The 19620-nt window shown below is 38.4% G+C and overlaps 1 protein-coding gene across 3 annotated transcripts in view; it reads left to right on the top strand.

The window, feature by feature from the left end:
* RAD54B (RAD54 homolog B) overlaps positions 1 to 19620 on the top strand; it is an 88214-nt gene that overhangs the window by 55926 nt on the left and 12668 nt on the right. For all 3 annotated transcript variants that reach the window (XM_034668311.1, XM_034668310.1, XM_002929425.4), the window contains 5 exons: positions 5502 to 5727; positions 5988 to 6195; positions 8657 to 8796; positions 11369 to 11659; positions 14021 to 14196. In XM_034668311.1, coding sequence (XP_034524202.1) covers positions 5502 to 5727; positions 5988 to 6195; positions 8657 to 8796; positions 11369 to 11659; positions 14021 to 14196 — 1041 coding nt within the window. The remainder of the gene's footprint in view (positions 1 to 5501; positions 5728 to 5987; positions 6196 to 8656; positions 8797 to 11368; positions 11660 to 14020; positions 14197 to 19620) is intronic.

Here is a 19620-nt window from a genome sequence, read left to right as displayed (position 1 = left end):
TTGTCATGGTTGAGCTTGGGAGGGGTCCTCTCTGCCTCTTGGACATGAATGTTTGTTTCCCTCACTAGACTAGGGAAGTTTTCAGCTACAATTTGTTCAAATATCTCTTCTAGATCTCTGTTTTTCTCCACCCCTCGGGGATGCCGATGATTCTGACATTGGAGCGTTTCATTGAGTCAGTAATCTCTTGTAACCTACATTCGTGGGCGTGGATTTTTTTAAGACCAGCTTCTGTTTTTGCTTTTTCTTCTACCAAATCATCCTCCAATTCTCTAATACGTTCCTCTGCCTCATTTACCCTTGACGTCAGAGCCTCTAGTTTTGACTGCATTTGGCTCCTAGAATTTTTAGTTTCTGCCAGATTCGCTCTTATTTCCGCCCTTAGAGAGTCTATATTCTCATTAATATTTATGTTAATACTTTTTTCAAGTCTACACATCATCTTGACCATTGTTACTCTGAATTCCATTTCTGATAATTTGGTTACATCCATATCCATTAGTTCTGTGGCAGAGGCCACAGACTCATTGTCTTTTCTTTGCTGGGGGAGGACTTCTCCTTCTCGTCATTCTGATGAGGAGAGGTTGCGGGGTTGTCCAGAGCCGAAATTATTGACCAGGACCCAGGCCATGCGCCCTTGTTTTATAGCGATCTTAGGCATGTGGGCTTCTTGATTTTTCAGCCTGCCTTCTGGGGGAGGGGCCTGCCACGCCAATACTCAGGCAACCCTGTTTGGATAGAGTCTCCGTGTCTCCTGCGAGGGGGGATGCAGATGGGCACCCTGTGAGCCGGTATTTCCAGGCTTTTGTTCTCTGGCGGCTTTCCCTGGTGGTTTGCTGTGCCTCTTCTGAGAGTCAGAGTAGCAGTGGCCGAATCTCAGCCTCTGTCACAGAACAGAGGGGATCATGGGCCGTTCTCCACTGATGATCTGGCCACTTTATCTCTGTCTCTGTTGGTGCTGCTCAACCCTGCAGCATCCCGGGATGTGCGCCCCACACCCGGCGTCCCAGCCCTTACTTCCAGGGCTGGCACATCTTTGTCCGTAGTGTTTCTAACCCCGCCAGCTGCCAGCCGCCCCCACGCACTCCCGGAGCTCCCGGTCTCAGTCTGGATCCAGTGAGCACACCGGAGTTCTGTGAGAAGTCTGGTGGTGCGCGCTCCTGGCTCACGGTCCCAGTCTCTTTTCTCACGGGTGCCATCCATGAGTCCGCCCACTCCCCCGTGCAGGTGGCTACCACTTCCTGGCTCCCGAACGCGGCGGCTCCCTCCCCCTTCCATTTATCTTCCGATATCTGTGTGCAGTTTCACGGCTCCCCGCTTCGTACCTCAATACTCAGTGCTGGAGATGTTCATTTGTAGAGATCCAGATGTATCTTCCTGCGTCTCAGGCTGATTCCGTGGATGTTCAGGCTGGTCTGGTACCTATCCAGCTTGACTCAGGGGACCGCCTGAAAAAGGGGTCCCCTACTCCTCCGCCATCTTAACCCCTGACAAAAGGTTTTCTTCTTATCTCACTTCTACTTAAAAAAAAAAAAAAAGAGTCTCCCCCACGCCCTTTTTAAAATTTTTTTTTTTCAGATTTTATTTATTTATTTGACAGGAGAGCGCACACACAAGCAAGGGGAGAAGCAGGCTCCAGAAGCCCGAAGTGCGCCTCCAACCCAGGATCCTGGGATCATAACCTGAGCCGAAGGCAGATGCTTCACCGACTGAGTCACGAAGGCGCCCCTCCCCCACTCCCTTTTAAATAGACTTTTCTAATAAAGAATTGTAGTACCCTCTCTTAAAGATACTTTAGAGATTACACACAGACACACAAAAGCCAGACAAAGGAAGTAAAGAAGAATCAAAGGAATCTGCCAACATCTTGTTACATTTCCTTTTAGTTCTTTTTGTTTTGTTTTTAATGCCCAGGCCCTTGATTCTTAAATTGATCATTTAATAGGGTGTTGAGAACGTAAATTCCCCAAAACTCTAAGAATCCTTTGGATAACGACAGGTTAAGGGAATACTACATCCCAGAAACTTTCTAGACTCATGTTCTTTCTCAAAATATGCTCTTCTTTTTGGAGATCTTGTCTCATTTTGCTGGGAAAGCATCTTTAATATCTTCTCTTTCACTTTTCAATGTAATCGAACCTGAAGTTTTAATTATTTGGAACTCCTAAATATCCTTTGATTCCGGATCTTTTATCTCACCACACTGCAGCAGTGCTGGTAACTGATGCCGTACAATTATATTTTGTCTGGATTTTTGTGGGGGCATCTACCCTGTGTATCTGCTTCTGATGCTCCTCAAATTCATTCTACTTATTGCCACCAGCTTGATTGTTCTGAAAAACAGTTCTGTACATGGCATTCCCTTGCTTAAAATGTTTCAGACTCTCAGAACTTACAACAGTGTTTCCTGATCTGTAATATGCACTCTACTGGTCGTATGTGGGATCATTTTAGGTGGACATGGACAAGCCTTGTTTTTTATTTTATTTTTTTTAGATTTAAGGATTTTATTTTTAAGCAATCTCTTTTTAAAAAAAGATTTATTATTTTAGAGAGAGAGAGTGTGTGTGAGAATGTAGGGGGAGGCACAGAGAGAGAAAGGGCTCTGCTGAGTGTGGAGTCCAATGTGAGTCTCCATCTCATGACCCCAAGATCATGACCTGACCCAAAACCAAGAGCTGGATGCTTAACCCAACTGAGCTACCCAGGTGCCTCTATGTAGTCTCTATACCTAACATGGAACTCGAACTCACAACCCCGAGATCAAGAGTTGCACACTCCACTGATTGAACCAGTCAGGAGCCCCACACCTTATGTTTAAATTCCAATACTAGCATATTTAGTTAGTGAACTATTAGGAAAAAATAGTATATTAAGTTTTTGGTTTCATGGATAAATGATGCTTGGAATTTTCAAATAAATCTAATAAGTAAAAAAGGTAGTTGACTTAAAAATAAATAAACATATAGTAACACATATGGTATCACATACATAGCAAAACTGTGACGGTAGTCATGAAGGACTGATTTTGAGAGACACCTGCAAGATACAGTCTGAACTTTCAAGGATAAGTATGCTATCTGTAGTCTCTGCCTATCTTGCCGGGTTCATAGCCTTTGTGTTTCCTTGCTTGGAATTCAGTTCAAGCTCCAGTTATGTTGAACTACTTGATTCATGTAGTGAATTCCTATTCACCTTTGAAAAGGGCCATCTTTTCAATGAAGCCTTCCTGCTTTCTTCCTTCCACTGTGGAAGGATCACTATTTTCTCTCTGCCACTCACTGTATCTCATTTGGCATTTGGTCTTGCATTGTCAAGCTGTTGATCTAAAATGATAACAGGGGTGCCTGACTGGCTGGCTCAGTCAGTAGAGTGTGCATCTCTTGATCTCATGGTTGTGAGTTTGAGCCCCATGTTGGGTGTGGAGATTACTTAAAAGAAAATAAAATCTTTTTAAAAAATGATAATAGGGGCATCTGGGTGGCTCAGTTGGTTAAGCTTCTGCCTTCAGCTCAGGTCATGATCCCAGGGTCCTGGAATCGAAACCTGTGTTGGGCTCCTTGCTCAGTGGGGAGTCTGCTTCTCTCTTTGCCTGCTGCTCCCCCTGCTTGTGCTCTCTCTCTCAGTGATGAATAAATAAATAAAATCTTTTTAAAAAATGATAATAATGGCTGTAATTCATGTTTGTGATTTTTTTCCTATACTTTGAAATGGAAAACATATAGTTGATTTTTCATTATTATTTTTACTAATAAAATGAATTAAACTATAATAAAACTGTACTTATTTTTTTTAATTTAAATTCCAGTTAACATACAGTATAATATTAAGCATCAGGTGTACAACTGAGTCATTCAGCACTTCTGTAAAACACCTGGTGCTCATCACAAGTGCCCTCCTATCCCATCACATATTTAACCCATCCCCACCAGCCTCCCCTCTGGTAACCATCAGTTTCTTTGTAGTTAAGAGTCTGTTTCTTGATTTGCCTCTCTCTTTTTTTTCCCCATTCTTGTTTGTTTTGTTTCTTAAATTCCACATATGAGTGAAATCAATATCACTCATCATTACGGAAATACAAATTAAAAATACAATGAGATAGCCACTGCATACCTGTCAGAAGGCTAAAATGAGCAACACAAGAAACAACAGATGTTGGCGAGGATATGGAGAAATACACCGTAAGAAATACTCTTACACTGTTGGTAGGAATGCAAACTGGTGCAGCCACTCTGGGAAACAGTATGGAAGTTCCTCAAATAGTTAAAAAATAGAACTACCTTATGATGCACCTAATATTTATCCAAAGAATACAAAAGTACTAATTCAAAGGGATAGTTACCCAAAGAATAAAAAAATGCTAATTCAGAGGGATACATGCACTCCAATGTTTATAGCAGCATTATCTACAATAGCCAAATTATGGAAACAGCCCTGGTGTCCTTAGACTGATGAATGGATAAAGAAGATGTAGGATATATACGCAATGAAATACATTACTCAGCCATAAAAAAGAATGAAATCTTGCCATTTGCTATGACATGGATGGAACTAGAGTATTATGCTAAATGAAGTAAAAAACACTGTACTTATTTTTGGTACTATCCCTAATTCCGTTGGACTTTATAACTTTTAAAATATATATAGGTGCGCCTGAGTGGCTCAGTTGGTTAAGCGTCTGCCTTCGGCTCGGGTCCTAGTCCCAGGGTCCTGGTATTGAGCCCTGTGTTGGGTTCTCGGTGGGAAATCTGTTTCTCCCTCTCCCTCTGCCCCTGCTCTCTCTCTCTCAAATAAATAAATAAAATCTTTAAAAAATATATATAAATATATATATATCAAAGAGCTTTAAAAGCTGCAAAGTGGTATAAACATGCCACTTATTAATAATATTCCTTATAATATTTAATTTTAAATTGCCTTAACAGATCTATAGAATAAGACTTTATTACTAAGTTACATGTATTAGATCAATATTTAGTTTTTTTTTTTTCTTAACAGTGCAGGAAGCTCTATGATTGAGGACTTCATTTACTGCCAGAGAATCATAAATACAGCTCAACAGATCTTTCTGGTTAAGATTGCAATGTAGTTTAAACTGTTTAGATGTCTAATGCTGAAACTGATAAAAATTGCTCAACCGTTAGTGATGAGAAGCACAGTTATAGTTAAATTATTCAAATGTAGTTATAAAATTGGGATACATTTCTAGTCTCTAAATATATGCATATGATAGTAACAGATGATTTAGATTCAACTGTAGGATTTCAGATTTGTTTTAGTAATTTAGTTGACAGTAAATATATAATGAATATAATTATCAAAGATTCAAAAGAGAGATATGCTGTAAATCAGCTGCATGAATATCTAGAAAAAGGGTTTGAGGGGGGTAGAGTTTGTCCTTATTACAAAATATCAGCTTTTGGTTCTTGACTAATAAATGACGACGTTAGGGGCATAAAATATTTTCCTATCATGACTAAAAGTATAATTATTTCTAACAGAGTGAACGGCAGATGTGGAGCTATTCTTGCTGATGAAATGGGTTTAGGGAAAACACTGCAATGTATTTCGCTCATCTGGACGCTACAGTGTCAGGGACCCTATGGAGGCAAGCCAGTAATAAAGAAGACGCTTATTGTCACTCCTGGAAGCTTAGTGAATAATTGGAGGAAGGAATTTCAAAAATGGCTAGGAAGTGAAAGAATCAAGATATTTCCTGTTGATCAGGTAAGAGACTTGTAACAGTTCAGCCTTGGTCATTTTCTAAATCTCTATGCTTTTCAAATCAGCACTGCAGTTTTCACTGTCTATAGGGTAGTTTTTCAACTGCATATAACTCTCCCAACTCCTTTGCAGAAAAATGTCATCTTGGCTTACAATTTGGCTTTGAGTTAACATATTCTAACTAATGTCTGTCAGGAATATGCTGCTTGAATTTGATTTTACAGTTTTAGCCCATGTTAAATATTACCTTTTTTTTTTTTTAGGACCACAAAGTAGAAGAATTCACCAAATCTCCATTTTATTCTGTTCTTATCATCAGTTATGAAATGTTACTTCGTTCTTTGGATCAAGTTAAGAATGTAAAATTTGATCTTCTAATCTGCGATGAGGGGCATCGTTTGAAGAACAGTGCCATTAAAACAACTACAGCCCTCATTAGCCTCTCTTGTGAGAAAAGAATAATTCTAACTGGTCAGTATTTACTTTGGGGATGATATGATAGAATTTTCGCCTACTTACCATACAAGATTTGTAATATGCTTGCTATCCAAGGAATTGGTGGTGCTGGATGGAATGCATACTGATAATTGAGTAATTGAGTCTTGGTAGGATTCTCAATTTTCAAATCCCTATGTAATTTTCTGCAACCTAGATTTTGGAGTTTTTGAAAAATAAATACAGTGGTATCATGGTAAAGAACGTAGGAGATGGGTCTGGACTGCCTCTGCTTGGTTCCTAAGGGTGATATTTATATCTGTACAACTTTGGGTAAGTTAACTTCTCTGTGCCTCAGTTTCCTTATCTGTGAAATAAGGATTATAATACCATTTACTTCATAGAGTTATTGTTAAGGTCTAAGGCGTTAATTCACATAAAGTTCTTGGAAAACTACCTGACACATGATAAATGCTTAATATAATTATCCCTTGTTTTTATATGTGTATGCTGCACGCACATAATTCATTGCTGGCCAAACTTGCTGCCCCAGACTGGAAAGGTGGGATGGCCCATATGTAAATACAAGAATCTTTTTCTACTCACTTCTTTTTAGCCTAGACTAGAATCAGACCTGAGTAGCTCAATGTAGCTTTCACCCCCCACCTCACTTTGGTCTTGTGTGGCCCTTCTAATTTCTGGAGAATTATCCTTTTTTGAATGAGAGCTTCCACTCTCCCCTGCAACTTGGTCAATGGTTGACTCATGTAGAGGTAAGTGGAAAATGCCAGAGCCCTTGCCTTAGGGTAATTTCAGGACCAACTTTATAGTACAATTTATGTTCTGAGCCTCGCTATAATTTATCTCAGGCTTAAGGAGGCCATCCTTTCTTGGTTTCTTCTTCTGCTATTCTCTGATTCCATTATTCTCTTTCTCCTGAGAGCTTTCCCTCCATAAGTGTTGTACAGCCAAATCCCTGTCTCAGGCTCTGCTCCTGGAAAATCCAGTCTAAGACACAAATCCTTTCCTGCATCAGTTATTGGCAAATGGGATCGCACTATCATGAGCAGCTTGGATTAGTTAGCTGAAGTTGGGTGAATGTCTGGAAGCCAGCCCTAAGGATCCTTATACTTTTATTTCCCCTCTTTCTTTCTTGCCTTTCTTATTCTGCCTTTCTTTATTAGTCATCATCATAAATATTCATTTAAAGGCTTATTAACAAAATACCTACCAACATAAATATATTTTCTCTAATTCTTTCTACTATGGGTCCCAAAATTTAAAACTGACTAGATGTGTTAAAAAAATTAATAAACATTGGTCTGGGCTTGACCCATTTAATTTTGAAGGAAGCAATCATTAAATTCCCTGGCATAAAATTTGTGTTGTCTATGTTACTGAAGAAGTGTATTTTTATTCACCTCTCTTATATATACCTCTTATTTATATTTTTGGACACCTTTTATTAGTCTGTTATTTGAATGTCATCTGAAATTATACCGTTGGACTATGCTGATTTATGTTCTTTTGATGTAATTATTGAAACATGCTAATGTTTCTTTGAAAATTAGCAGAAGTTATTGAGTGTGTAATATATGCAGGGTATATTAATCCATTTGTATCAACCTTTAGGATTAGTGAAGATCTCAATCTGATCTGAAAACTTTGAAAGGTAGTAGGTGCCATTAGCTGAGTGTTTACTAAATGTTAGGCACTGTGCTACAGTGTGCATACAGTGTCTCTGCTTTTCACTGTAATACCACTGGGAAATTGTTATCTTCCTACTTTCATAAGTGAATAAATTCTGAATTTAACTTAAAGTGCTTAAGAAACTTGTCGAGAATCACATAGTTGTAATAATATTAAGAATCACTAAGTTATGGGACATTTATTGTGCTTTAGGCCTATTCTAAGTATAGTATATGGATTAACTAATTTGATCCTCACAACCCTAGGAGCTGCATTTTTTAGAAATAAACTGAGGTATGTAACTTGCTCAGGGTCACTCAGAGTAAATGATAACAGGTGAGATTTGATCCAGGGTAGTCAGACTCCAGAGCCTGTATGCAGCCACTATGCTGAATTTAGTCCACAGTTAAAATCAGAGTTAAAAATTTATTTAGTTCTGGGGCGCCTGGGTGGCGCGGTCATTGGGCGTCTGCCTTTGGCTCAGGGTGTGATCCCGGCGTTCCGGTATCGAGCCCCACATCAGGCTCCTCCGCTGGGAGCCTGTTCCTTCCTCTTCCACTCCCCCTGCTTGTGTTCCCTCTCTCGCTGGCTGTCTCTATCTCTGTCAAATAAATAAATAAATAAAATCTTAAAAAAAAAATTTTATTTAGTTCTTAATATTTTTTGTTCAACTGGATTTGGCTGCTCTTTCTTAGCTCCAAAGCCTTTATTTTAACTTCTCAGGGAAGAGATCTTGTACAACTTTCTACAAATACCTGTGACTGTAAAACACAAGCTTGACCTTTTCACCACTTTTTTCTTTCTTTAGGTACTCCAGTTCAGAATGATCTTCAAGAATTTTTTGCATTAATTGATTTTGTAAATCCAGGAATATTAAGCTCTTTGTCATCTTATAGAAAAATATATGAAGAACCCATCATTATATCGAGACAGCCATCTGCTTCTGAGGTATAATTTACTTTTATAAAAAGGATAAAAAAAGCAGTATGCCCAGGAAAGTCATCCACAGCTTGGACATTATTTAATTCAGGAAGAATTAAATTAGTGAATTCTTTATTTTTCCCACAATCCTTCAACTCTTCCTGCATTCTTTATTTTAGAAAATATCACATAAAAAAATCATAAGTAGGTATTTCACAAATAATTATAAATGACAGTAAACATATAAAAATATTCATTTTTACTGGTATTGAAAAAAGTAAACCACAATAACCATAAAATAACTTTTATACTCTTCTATTGGTGTTTTAGTTGGCTCAATTAACATAGGAATAGCAAGTATAGATGAGAGTACTGTCCTCTACTGGTTGGAGTGTAAATTGGTACAACTGGAGAATAGTTGGGCAGCATGTATCAAAAGCCTTAAAATTGCATATATTTTGTGATGTGGCAATACCACTTTTAGGAATTTATTATAGAGAAATAACTATAGACGTGCTTACAGATTTAGCTGTAAGGGTAAAAAAGTATAAGGAAACAGATTGGAAACAGACATTTTCTAAAGGTAGGAAAATGGTTAAAGCAGAGTCTGCATGTTGTATACCCAATGTTATTTCATTGAATCTAAAATAATACCAATTCTAAGATGCATCATTATTTTATGAAGCACCAAGGAAAACATACCATCAATTATAGTTATAAGAAGTCATTGCTTATAGGGGCACCTGGGTGGCTCAGTCGTTAAGCGTCTGCCTTTGGCTCAGGGCGTGATCCCGGCGTTCTGGGATCAAGCCCCACATCAGGCTCTTCTCCTGGGAGCCTGCTTCTTCCTCTCCCACTCCCCCTGCTTGTGTTCCCTCTCTAGTTGGCTGTCTCTCTCTCTGTCAAATAAATAAATAAAATCTTAAAAAAAAAAAAGTCATTGCTTATAAAAAGCAACCTGTATCAGAGAAGTTAAAGTATAAAAAAAAAATATGTCTCAGAATTAATAAAATACGATAATCACTCAGCAAATACTTTTGAGCATTTCCCATGAACCAGGAACTGTACAAAATAATAGCTTATGAATATATTTAATATCATGGAAAATATCCATCATACATTATTTAAAAGTAAGATTACCTTCATTTATTTACTTAACACAGGTGAAACAGCGATAGTGGGCCAAATGCAAAGTGTTAGATCCTAGGGAGTACAGAGAAGAGCCAAGCTGACTGGTGCCTTGTTCCCACAAAGCTTAAACTATAGAGATCCTGTTTTTGTTACAAACAGGAAAATAAAAGTAAAAATAAAATGTTAAATGCATTTACATATTTTTTTTAAAAGATTTTATTTATTTATTCGACAGAGACAGAGACAGCCAGTGAGAGAGGGAACACAAGCAGAGGGAGTGGGAGAGGAAGAAGCAGGCTCATAGCGGAGGAGCCTGATGTGGGGCTCGATCCCATAACGCCGGGATCACGCCCTGAGCCGAAGGCAGATGCTTAACCACTGTGCCACCCAGGCACCCCTAAATGCATTTACATATTGACAAAAAGAAAAAAGACTTGGGATGGAAGATAGACAAAAAAGTCATGACAGCCATGGTTGTTTCTGGTTGATTAAAGTTGGTTTTAATTTTCTTATTTTTACATAACTATATTTTCTGACTTTTCTTCAATGAACCTATTTCTTTTGTAATAAAAGTTGAAAATAGTTTTAATGTACAAGGAGAGCTTTTTATGACTTTTGTTTTTTAATTTTTATTTATTTATTTATTTATTTTCCCAACATTTATTTTTATTTATTTAAATTTAAATTCAGTTAACTAACATATAATGTATTATTAGTTTCAGAGGTAGAGTTCAGTGATTCATCAGTCTTTCATAATACACAGTGCTCATCTCATCACGTGGGATTTCTTAATGATTTTTATAGAAATGAATATATATATATATGGGATTTTATTATAAGCTTCACTGTGAAGTTATGTATGCTCAAAAGAGAATTTAAGCATATATTTCACTCACACTGTATTTTGACCTCAGGTACTGTGGTAAAAACTTAGAAGCAAACTAAAAGAAACAGACAAACAAATTGGAAGCTAACATTTCTAATGAAAAATGTGTAATGATTTTAAAAAAATTAGCTGTGCCTTGTGTCAGTAATTTCTTATGGGTGTAATTTTAGGATCAATAACTTGTCAAAATATTTGCTTCCAAGAATTTGCTGAATTAGTTCTTTGTTGATGATTTTGAGACTATGTACCATGACAGTCTTCATATAAAAGCTTACTTTTAGAATAATTTAGTTCGTAGATTGTTGACTTCTGAGGGCTCTCACTGGTGCCAATAGCCAAACAAAGATAGGAGACTGGCTTCATTTACTTAAATGATGAGGGTGAACATTTAAAGAGATGATGGTTAGTTTTTCTATCCCAAACTTATATTGCATTTATTCTGTAAAAACAAAAAATAAACAAACAAAAAAACCTGAAGGGACATAATTAGTAAATGGTTTATTATTATAAGATATTTAATATTCCTTTTAATTGCAAGTATTCTTTGTTTATAGCACTTTTAAGTCTGCGATTTTTCCGCAGGAAGAAAAGGAGTTAGGAGAGAAAAGAGCAGCTGAACTTACTTGCCTCACTGGACTCTTTATCCTTAGAAGAACCCAAGAAGTCATAAATAAATATCTTCCACCTAAAATAGAGAATGTCGTCTTTTGCCGACCAGGAGCACTACAGATTGAGCTTTATCGAAAGCTGTTGAATTCTCAGGCTGTCAGGTTCTGCCTTCAAGGGTTGTTGGGAAATAGTCCTCATCTAATATGTATAGGAGCTCTTAAAAAACTGTGCAATCACCCCTGCCTGTTGTTCAACTCTATAAAGGTAAGTAGTTTGTGAGACTGTCAAGGATATAAGCTAAGGGTTCTTTGTCATGTGAACCTAAGAGGGCAGATTGGGCCAATCCCAGGGGGTTGCATTTGTGGGTTTTCTAAAAGCTTTACTGCTTCTCCTGTATATTTCATCTGTACAGTTTATCTAGTTGTCTGTTTGTTGAGAGACTGTCCATATTCATAGGACTGAACTAGGGGTGAAATGGATGTAAGACACTGCCTTCTAGAGTTTGCCCCATGTTCTTTGGTATCGTGTGTGATACTTTGCTGTGGTTTCTCTCCCTATTTTATATAGCCAATCAGTTTTGTTTGGTGCAGACAAATATACAATTTACCACTGAAAATAATTTAATTTTTTTCCATTATGAAAGTAATATATTATATATATAATCTGTATGAAATTATTAAAATTCAGGAAATCAGAAGAAAATTTAAGTCATCTGCTGGTTAGAATGTAAATTGGTACAACTGAGAGATAGTTGGCAATATATATCAAAGCCTTAAAATTGTATATGTTTTGTGACCTGACAGTACTTTTAGGAATTTATTATAAAGAAATAAAGCTCTCTAGCCAGAAAAAAACCTGTATTTTGGTATTAATAATCTTAGCCAGTACTTAATAAGCACTTATCATTTACCAGACACTAAATGCTTTTCTGTTATTATTTTGTTTATTCTTTACAAAACTCTTTTGAATAAGTATTGTTATTACTATCCCCACTTTTTGGTGAGGGAACAGGGGCTCAAAGATATACATCTATAATCTTGTTCTAGAAAAACTTAGTTTTAATAATGCTATGTTTACTATTTTAAAATATTTTTTCACTAAATAAATCATGAACATTTTTACAAATTAGGTATCTTCTCCAAGTATGATTTTTAATAGTTGAACTAACCATTTGGATAGTTAACAAACATAATGCAGTTTGGAGTATAGTGAGAATTTTCTGTTTTGGAGTTAGAACTGGGTATCAGTCCCCACTCTGCTGTTTACCAGTTCTTTAAGGGCAAACTTAATCATGGTCAGGTTACATCTGTGAGCCTTTATTTTTCTTTCTTTCTTTCTTTCTTTCTTTCTTTCTTTCTTTCTTTCCTTCCTTCCTTCCTTCCTTCCTTCCTTCCTTCCTTCCTTCCTTCCTTCCTTTCTCTCTCTCTCTCTCTCTTTCTTTCTTTCTTTCTTTCTTTCTTTCTTAAGATTTTATTTATTGGGGCGCCTGGGTGGCTCAGTCGTTAAGCATCCCTTTGGCTCAGGGCGTGATCCCAGAATCCTGTGATCGAGCCCCGCATCAGTCTCCTCTGCTGGGAGCTTACTTCTTCCTCTCCCACTCCCCCTGCTTGTGTTCCCTCTCTCGCTGGCTGTCTCTCTCTCTGTCAAATAAATAAATAAAATCTTTTTTAAAAAATAAATATTTTATTTATTTGACAGACCCTGGGATAATGACCTGAGCCAAAGGCAGATGCTTAACTGACTGAGCCACCCAGGCACCCCTTTTTTTCTTAGTTCTAAATGACGATTGTGGCAACTTGAAGAAACAGTATGGAAAGAACCTAGCAGAATGCCTGGCCATAGAAGTTACACAGTAACTATTACTACTCTATTATCCCCAGCTCATTCTTAACACTTTATTAAAAGAACTTTTATTCTTTTATTTTTTCTTTAAACAGTAAAATCATAATTTGCAAACAAAATGAAAGAAAACCTGTGGGTGCTGCATTTTGCTTGAAGTCATTAGTTATATACTTAGAAAATGGAGAGGGCGCCTGGGTGGCTCACCAGGTTGGGTGTCTGCCCTCGGCTTGGGTCACGGTCTCAGGGTTCTGCCATCAAGCACTGCCTCGGGCTCCCTGCCTTGGGGAGCCTGCTTCTCCCTCTCCCTCTGATCCTCTCCCCGTTCCTGGTCTCTCTCTCTCAAATAAATTAAAAAAAAAAAAAAGAAAGAAAATGAAAATGGAGTGTTCTACCAGAATTCTTCAAGTTTATCCCAAATGAATTATATTTACATAGTTTATCATAGGAGAAGTCTGTAACTCTTTAGTAGGTAGGATTATAATAATTTATTAATCACCTTTTTAAGAAACAGATTTTATATATAGTGATAAAAATTAAACCCTTTGGGCATGATGCCCAGCAAAAATAGAAGCATCAGAACTGCTCTGTAACTAACTCAGTAGGATGCATGTTACGTTTTTCAAAAATGACCAAATCAGTAACCTATAAAAATTTACATAATAGTTAGCTTGGTCTTTTCAGGTAGCTATTAATCTTCACTTCCCCCTCCCCAATAATTTTAGCATTTTTTCCCCTCCTAATTAACAAACATGAACCAGTGTTAACAGTCATCCTTTTGAATAGGAAAAAGAATATAGCTCAACTTGGGATGGAAATGAAGAAAGGAGTCTATATGAAGGCTTGGTAGATGTGTTCCCTGCTGATTACAACCCTCTCATGTTTATGGAGGAAGAGTCCGGAAAACTACAGGTGCTAATGAAGCTCTTAGCGGTTATCCATGAACTTCGTCCTACTGAAAAGTAAGGCGTCAATTTAATAAACTTACTTGTAAGTGCTCATGGAATTTTGGCTTAGACTATGGCCTTCCTTCCTCTCTTCCCTCCTTCTTTGGGGTCATGGTCTTTATTTAAGAATAACTAAATCTAAAGTAAGTACATAATAGTCACAAAAACCCAGAGATGTCTTTGATATTTAACACCTAATTTGTTCCTTAATCTCTTTCAGAATCCTTTCTTTTTTTCTCTGTCTCAAATGTTTGACCCTTCTTTGGGTTTGACCCCCTTCCTTGGTAACTTTTACTCCCCATCATTTCAACTCTCACACATGCAGTATTGATTCCAAGTCTGTATCTCTGGTCCAGCCCTGCCTTCTCATTCCCACATCCTCATTTCTCACTGTTTAGTGCACATCTAAATCTCTCTTGATGTCATATCAGACTTTATGCTGCAGGTATCCCCAACAGCTTCATCATTTGCCATTGCAAACCTGACCCTTTTTCATCTTTCCTCGGTTTGATGAATGGCAGCAAAATCCAAGCAAAAATCTACTCATTCTAGGCTTACTTTTCTCCTGCACATTGCCCTAAATTATATTTCTAAAATATGAACGTGAGCATATCACTCTCCCTTAAAAATCCTTCAAAGACTCCGACTTGTCTTCCAGAAATTTCTGAAATCTTTAGCACATTTGTCAGTCACTAAATTCTATCGATTGTTATTTCTTAATCTTGGAATCCACCTCCTTTCTTGTACCAGGGCTTTTGTTTTGACTCTTGTAATTAATGATTTGGGTTATGATGGTCTCTTATAAACTACTTCCCTCTTACTTTCAACCTTATTACATATCAACATTGCCCTAAATTATATTTCTAAAATACAAACGTGAACATATCACTTTCCCTTAAAAATCCCTCAAAGACTCCTACTTGTCTTCCAGAAATTTCTGAAATCTTTAGCACATTTGGCAAGACTTTTCACGATCTGGCTAATGCCTAATTTTCTGGCCTCATCTCCCACCACTCCTTCACACCTACCGTGTGGTCCAGTCATACCAGACTACCTGCAGGACCTGTCGCTCACTCTGCTTTTCACTGTCTGCTTTTACATGTTGCGAGTGCCTCTGTCTCCACGACCTTTGCTTCTCATTCGTCTGGCCAGCTTGTTCTCTTCATTAAGACTCTGCTCTAATGCATTCTCCTTTTGGAAGACCCTGGCCTCAGATTGAGTTAGGTGCTCCTCTTCTGTATTCCCTTTGTATTCTGTAACTACCTCTTATGGAGCTCTTCCCACATTATCGTATGATCATTAGTTCTCATATATATCAGTACTTATAGTACAGGGACTGTGTCTTAATTATCTTTGTATCAAACCGTGTTTGTGAATTAAGGCAAAAATACATAGAAAAGATCGCAAAATAGTAATTACATTTAATTGTCAAGGGATCTTGCATAACCTCTTCGGTTATCATTTCGTTTGACTTGTGCATATTTTTAGGTTTATTTTTCATAACAATGAGGAATTAAGGAAGCTTTCTATGAAGTGTTTAATACAGTTTGATTAAAATGTTTTGTTAGATAATATTTCACATGTGTAATATATATGTGCAGATTGTGGGGGCGCCTGGGTGGCTCAGTTGATTAAGCTGCAGGCTCTTGATTTCGGCTTGGGTCATGCTCTCGGGCTCCTGGGATCGAGTCCCGAGTCAGACTCCTCACTCACCGGGGAGTCTGCTTGAGGATTCTTTCTTTCTCGCCCTCTGCCTCTCTCCCGGCTTTCTCCCTGTCTCTCTCTTTCACGAATAAATAAATAAACCTTAAAGAAATATGTGCAGGTTGTGATCTAGTTTGAATTTATGAGTGTAAACTTTTACTCAGACCTATTTGCATTTTTTTTTTAATTGGATCCTTTTTTTCCTCTTCTCTGAGGAGGAGGAAATAGGTGATGGTTATTGGACAAAGAATAATGAGTGAACAGTTTTAGAGGAAATAAGAAGAGATAAGATATAAACATATGTGTGAAAATTTATCCTTGAAATGCTATAGGGGAAGGTTTCCCTCTTGTGGTTCTGAGAAAGGAATGATGAGGAAAAGTGTAGAGGTAGAGTTGGGATAGGGTCATTTTGACTGTTTGTGGGTCCCTAGGAAACCTGTATCCTGCCTTGTCCCGTGAGAGAAGCAGCGGCACTTCTTTCAGTGGGTGTTTGTTCTGTTGCTTTACATTATCTGAAGAGATCCACCCCCCACGCCCTTTTTACAATTGTGGTAAAATACACACAACGTAAATTTACCATCTTAACTATTTCTAAGTTATTGTTCAGTAGTGGTACGTTCATTCACATCGTTGCGCAACCAATCTCCAGAACCCTTTTCATCTTGCAGAGTAAGCTATACGCAGGATGTAACAACCCCCCATGCCTGCCTCCCCCTCAGCTCTTGGCAACCACCCTTCTACTTTCTGTCTCTGTGAATTTGACTTTTCCAGGTATCTCATAAAAGTGGAATCACAGTATATTGTCTTTTTGTGACTGGCTTATTTCACTTAGCTTGATGTCCTTGAGCTTCATCCATGTTGTAGCATGTATCAGAATTTCATTCCTTTTAAAGGCTGAATAATATTCCATTGTATGTCTTTTCCACATGTGGTTTATCCATTCATCTGTCGATGGGCACTTGGGTTGCTTCCATCTTTTGGCTATTGTGAATAATGCTGCTGTGAACCTGGGTGTACAAAATATCTCTTCAAGACTCTGCTTTCAGGGGCATGTGGGTGGCCAGTTGGTAAAGCATCTGACTCTTGATCTCTGCTCGGGTCTTGATCTCAAGGTGATGATTTCAAACCCTGCATTGGGCTCCACACTGGGTGTAGAGCCTGCTTTAAAAAAAAAAAAGACCCTGCTTTTGGTTCTTTTGGATATATATCCAGAAGTGAAATTGTTGGCTTATTTGGCAAGTCTTTTAAAAATTTCTTGAGGAACCCCCATACTGCTTTTTATAGCATCTACACCATTTTACATTCCTGGTGCACAAGGTTTCTAATTTCTCCACATTCTCACCAACATTGTNCGCTATGAGCCTGCTTCTTCCTCTCCCACTCCCCCTGCTTGTGTTCCCTCTCTCGCTGGCTATCTCTATCTCTGTCAAATAAATAAATAAAATATTTAAAAAAAAAAAATAAAATAAAAATTTCTTGAGGAACCCCCATACTGCTTTTTATAGCATCTACACCATTTTACATTCCTGGTGCACAAGGTTTCTAATTTCTCCACATTCTCACCAACATTGTGATTTTCTGTTTTTTGGTAACAGCCATCCTAATGGATGTGAGATGGTATCTCATCGTGGTTTGAATTTTCATTTCCCTGATGATAAGCGATGTTGGGCATCTTTTCATCTACTTGCTGGCCATTTGTATATTTTCACTAGAGAAGTGTTTATTCAAGTCCTTTGCCATTTTCTAGTTGGGTTTCTTTTTAGTTGTTGAGTTGTGGCCCTTTTTTCATATGGCCAGTTGGGGTGGAGTCCAGGCTGCAGGGCTGGGCTGCCTATGCACAAGCATTCTAAGCCTTTAAAAATATGTGGCTAAAGGTGACAGTGTTTGGTTTCAGGGATGGTAATAAGTCTTCACTGTAACTGCTGTGTTACCATTAACTTGAACCAGACAGTTATATTTTAGGCCTTAGGGAAGAACTTTTCTAACACATATAGTGTTTTTGTGCAGGTTAAGATTAGAAGTGGGTGGAGGCATATCTGAGAACTCTTGACTTGTCTACCAGGTTACCCTTCTATGGAATTTTTAAAAAGGAAACTTCAAAATTTAAAAACATTTATTTTCGCTGCTGGTTGTTGCATTCATGCACTGGGCTTCATGGCTTGTGGAGCAGAGTTTATGCTGCATCCCAGCCCCCATGTATCACTTGGATGGAGACTCGTGCTGGGTGTACCTTGCACTCTACTATACCTGACAGCCTTGACTACAGATTTCAGTTGCTTTAGGGGACAGTCTAATGAACATAAAAATAATAGCCTTGTTTCAAAGTGGTACGTACTTGTGTGTGTGTGTGTGTGTGTTTGGGGGGGGGTGCTCTAGACCTCTAAAAGAGGATTGTCTGAGATTCCTTACCCAGATAGTCACCTGTCCTATCAATCTGCATCTAGCCTTGTAAAAACTTGTTGGGGGAAATTAAGCCAGATTTTTTTTCTGTCTAGTAAAGTTGCATCTGAAAAACTATGTTTAGATAGTGTTATTCATCCGTTTAATGTTGCTGGGGGAACTGCGGAGACCTATAGGCCCTGAGGTCTCCATCTTGCCCACCCTGGGACATCACTGGAGGCTTTCAGTCTTGTCACAAGAATTCAAGGAGAGTGTAGACACAGTGCTTGAGCGGTGCACGTGAAGAGTTTTTTTAAAGTGAGAGTCCACTCTGGAGATGTGAAAGTGAGCGAGCTCAAGGGAAAAGTTTGGATTTCTGTCTTTTATTGACCGTTGTTATCTGAGGTCTGGAGTATCTATTATTATTTCTTTGGGAGCAGGGTTTTGCACCTTTTCTCCCTTACCTGGTTAGGATCTCAAACCTTCTTTGTCTTGGGCCTGTCTGGTTTGATCTGGCTTCTTATGGCTTTGTTTGTGGAATGCTGCCAGGTTACTAGCTTTCTTGGTAACAGGTCTTAACCACCTCCTCCCATCCCCCTTTGCTGGCCTCCAGGTGTCCTGTTAAAGCTCAACTAAGTGCCTTTTGTAACAGTAATAGAAGAGAAAGAGGAAGGAAAAATGATTGAAATAATAGTATAGTAATTGTGGTAGATTGCAAAAATGGTCTAAGTTCTTCTGCTTCATGTATCCATGCTCCTTTGCTAGATAATTTGGAGTGATTTCCCAATGTGACTCTGAGATCAGCCATATGACTTGCACTGGACCATGCAGCGTTGGCAAATGTAGCACAAAAAGGAACTTGCAAAGATCTCGTGCACTGGGGCTTGTCCTCCCTTGGGTTCCTGGAACCTTTCTGTCACCATGTGAATAAGCTTTGGCTGGCTAGGTCAGTCAGTTGACCAGGCAGCTCACTGCAAATACTTGAGTCAGCCCAGCCATGACCAGCAGAGGAAACTCCTAGCTGAGCCCAGCCTAAATTGTCCACCTACTGTTTATTTTTTTAAAGTAGGCTCCATGCCCAGTGTGGAGCCCAGTGTGGGGCTTAAACTCATGACCCTGGGATCAAATCCTGAGCTGAGATTAAGAGTCAGATGCTCAACTGACTGAGCCACCCAGGTGCCCACGCCAACCTACTGTTAAAAAACAAAAATTCAAACAAGCAAGTTTGAAGATCTAATTGGCTTTATTCATGAATCAGACAGCATCCCATCTAGCAAGAAAGTAGAGGAGAGCTCTCCTGAGCTTAACTAACAGAAAGGTTTTAAAGGTGGCGGGGGCGGTGGGGGGGAGGCGGGG

This window comes from Ailuropoda melanoleuca, chromosome 9 (genome assembly GCF_002007445.2).
Source record: "Ailuropoda melanoleuca isolate Jingjing chromosome 9, ASM200744v2, whole genome shotgun sequence".
Taxonomy (NCBI): domain Eukaryota; kingdom Metazoa; phylum Chordata; class Mammalia; order Carnivora; family Ursidae; genus Ailuropoda; species Ailuropoda melanoleuca.
Note: the sequence above shows the minus strand (reverse complement) of the source record. Positions and strands in the feature narration are given on the sequence as shown.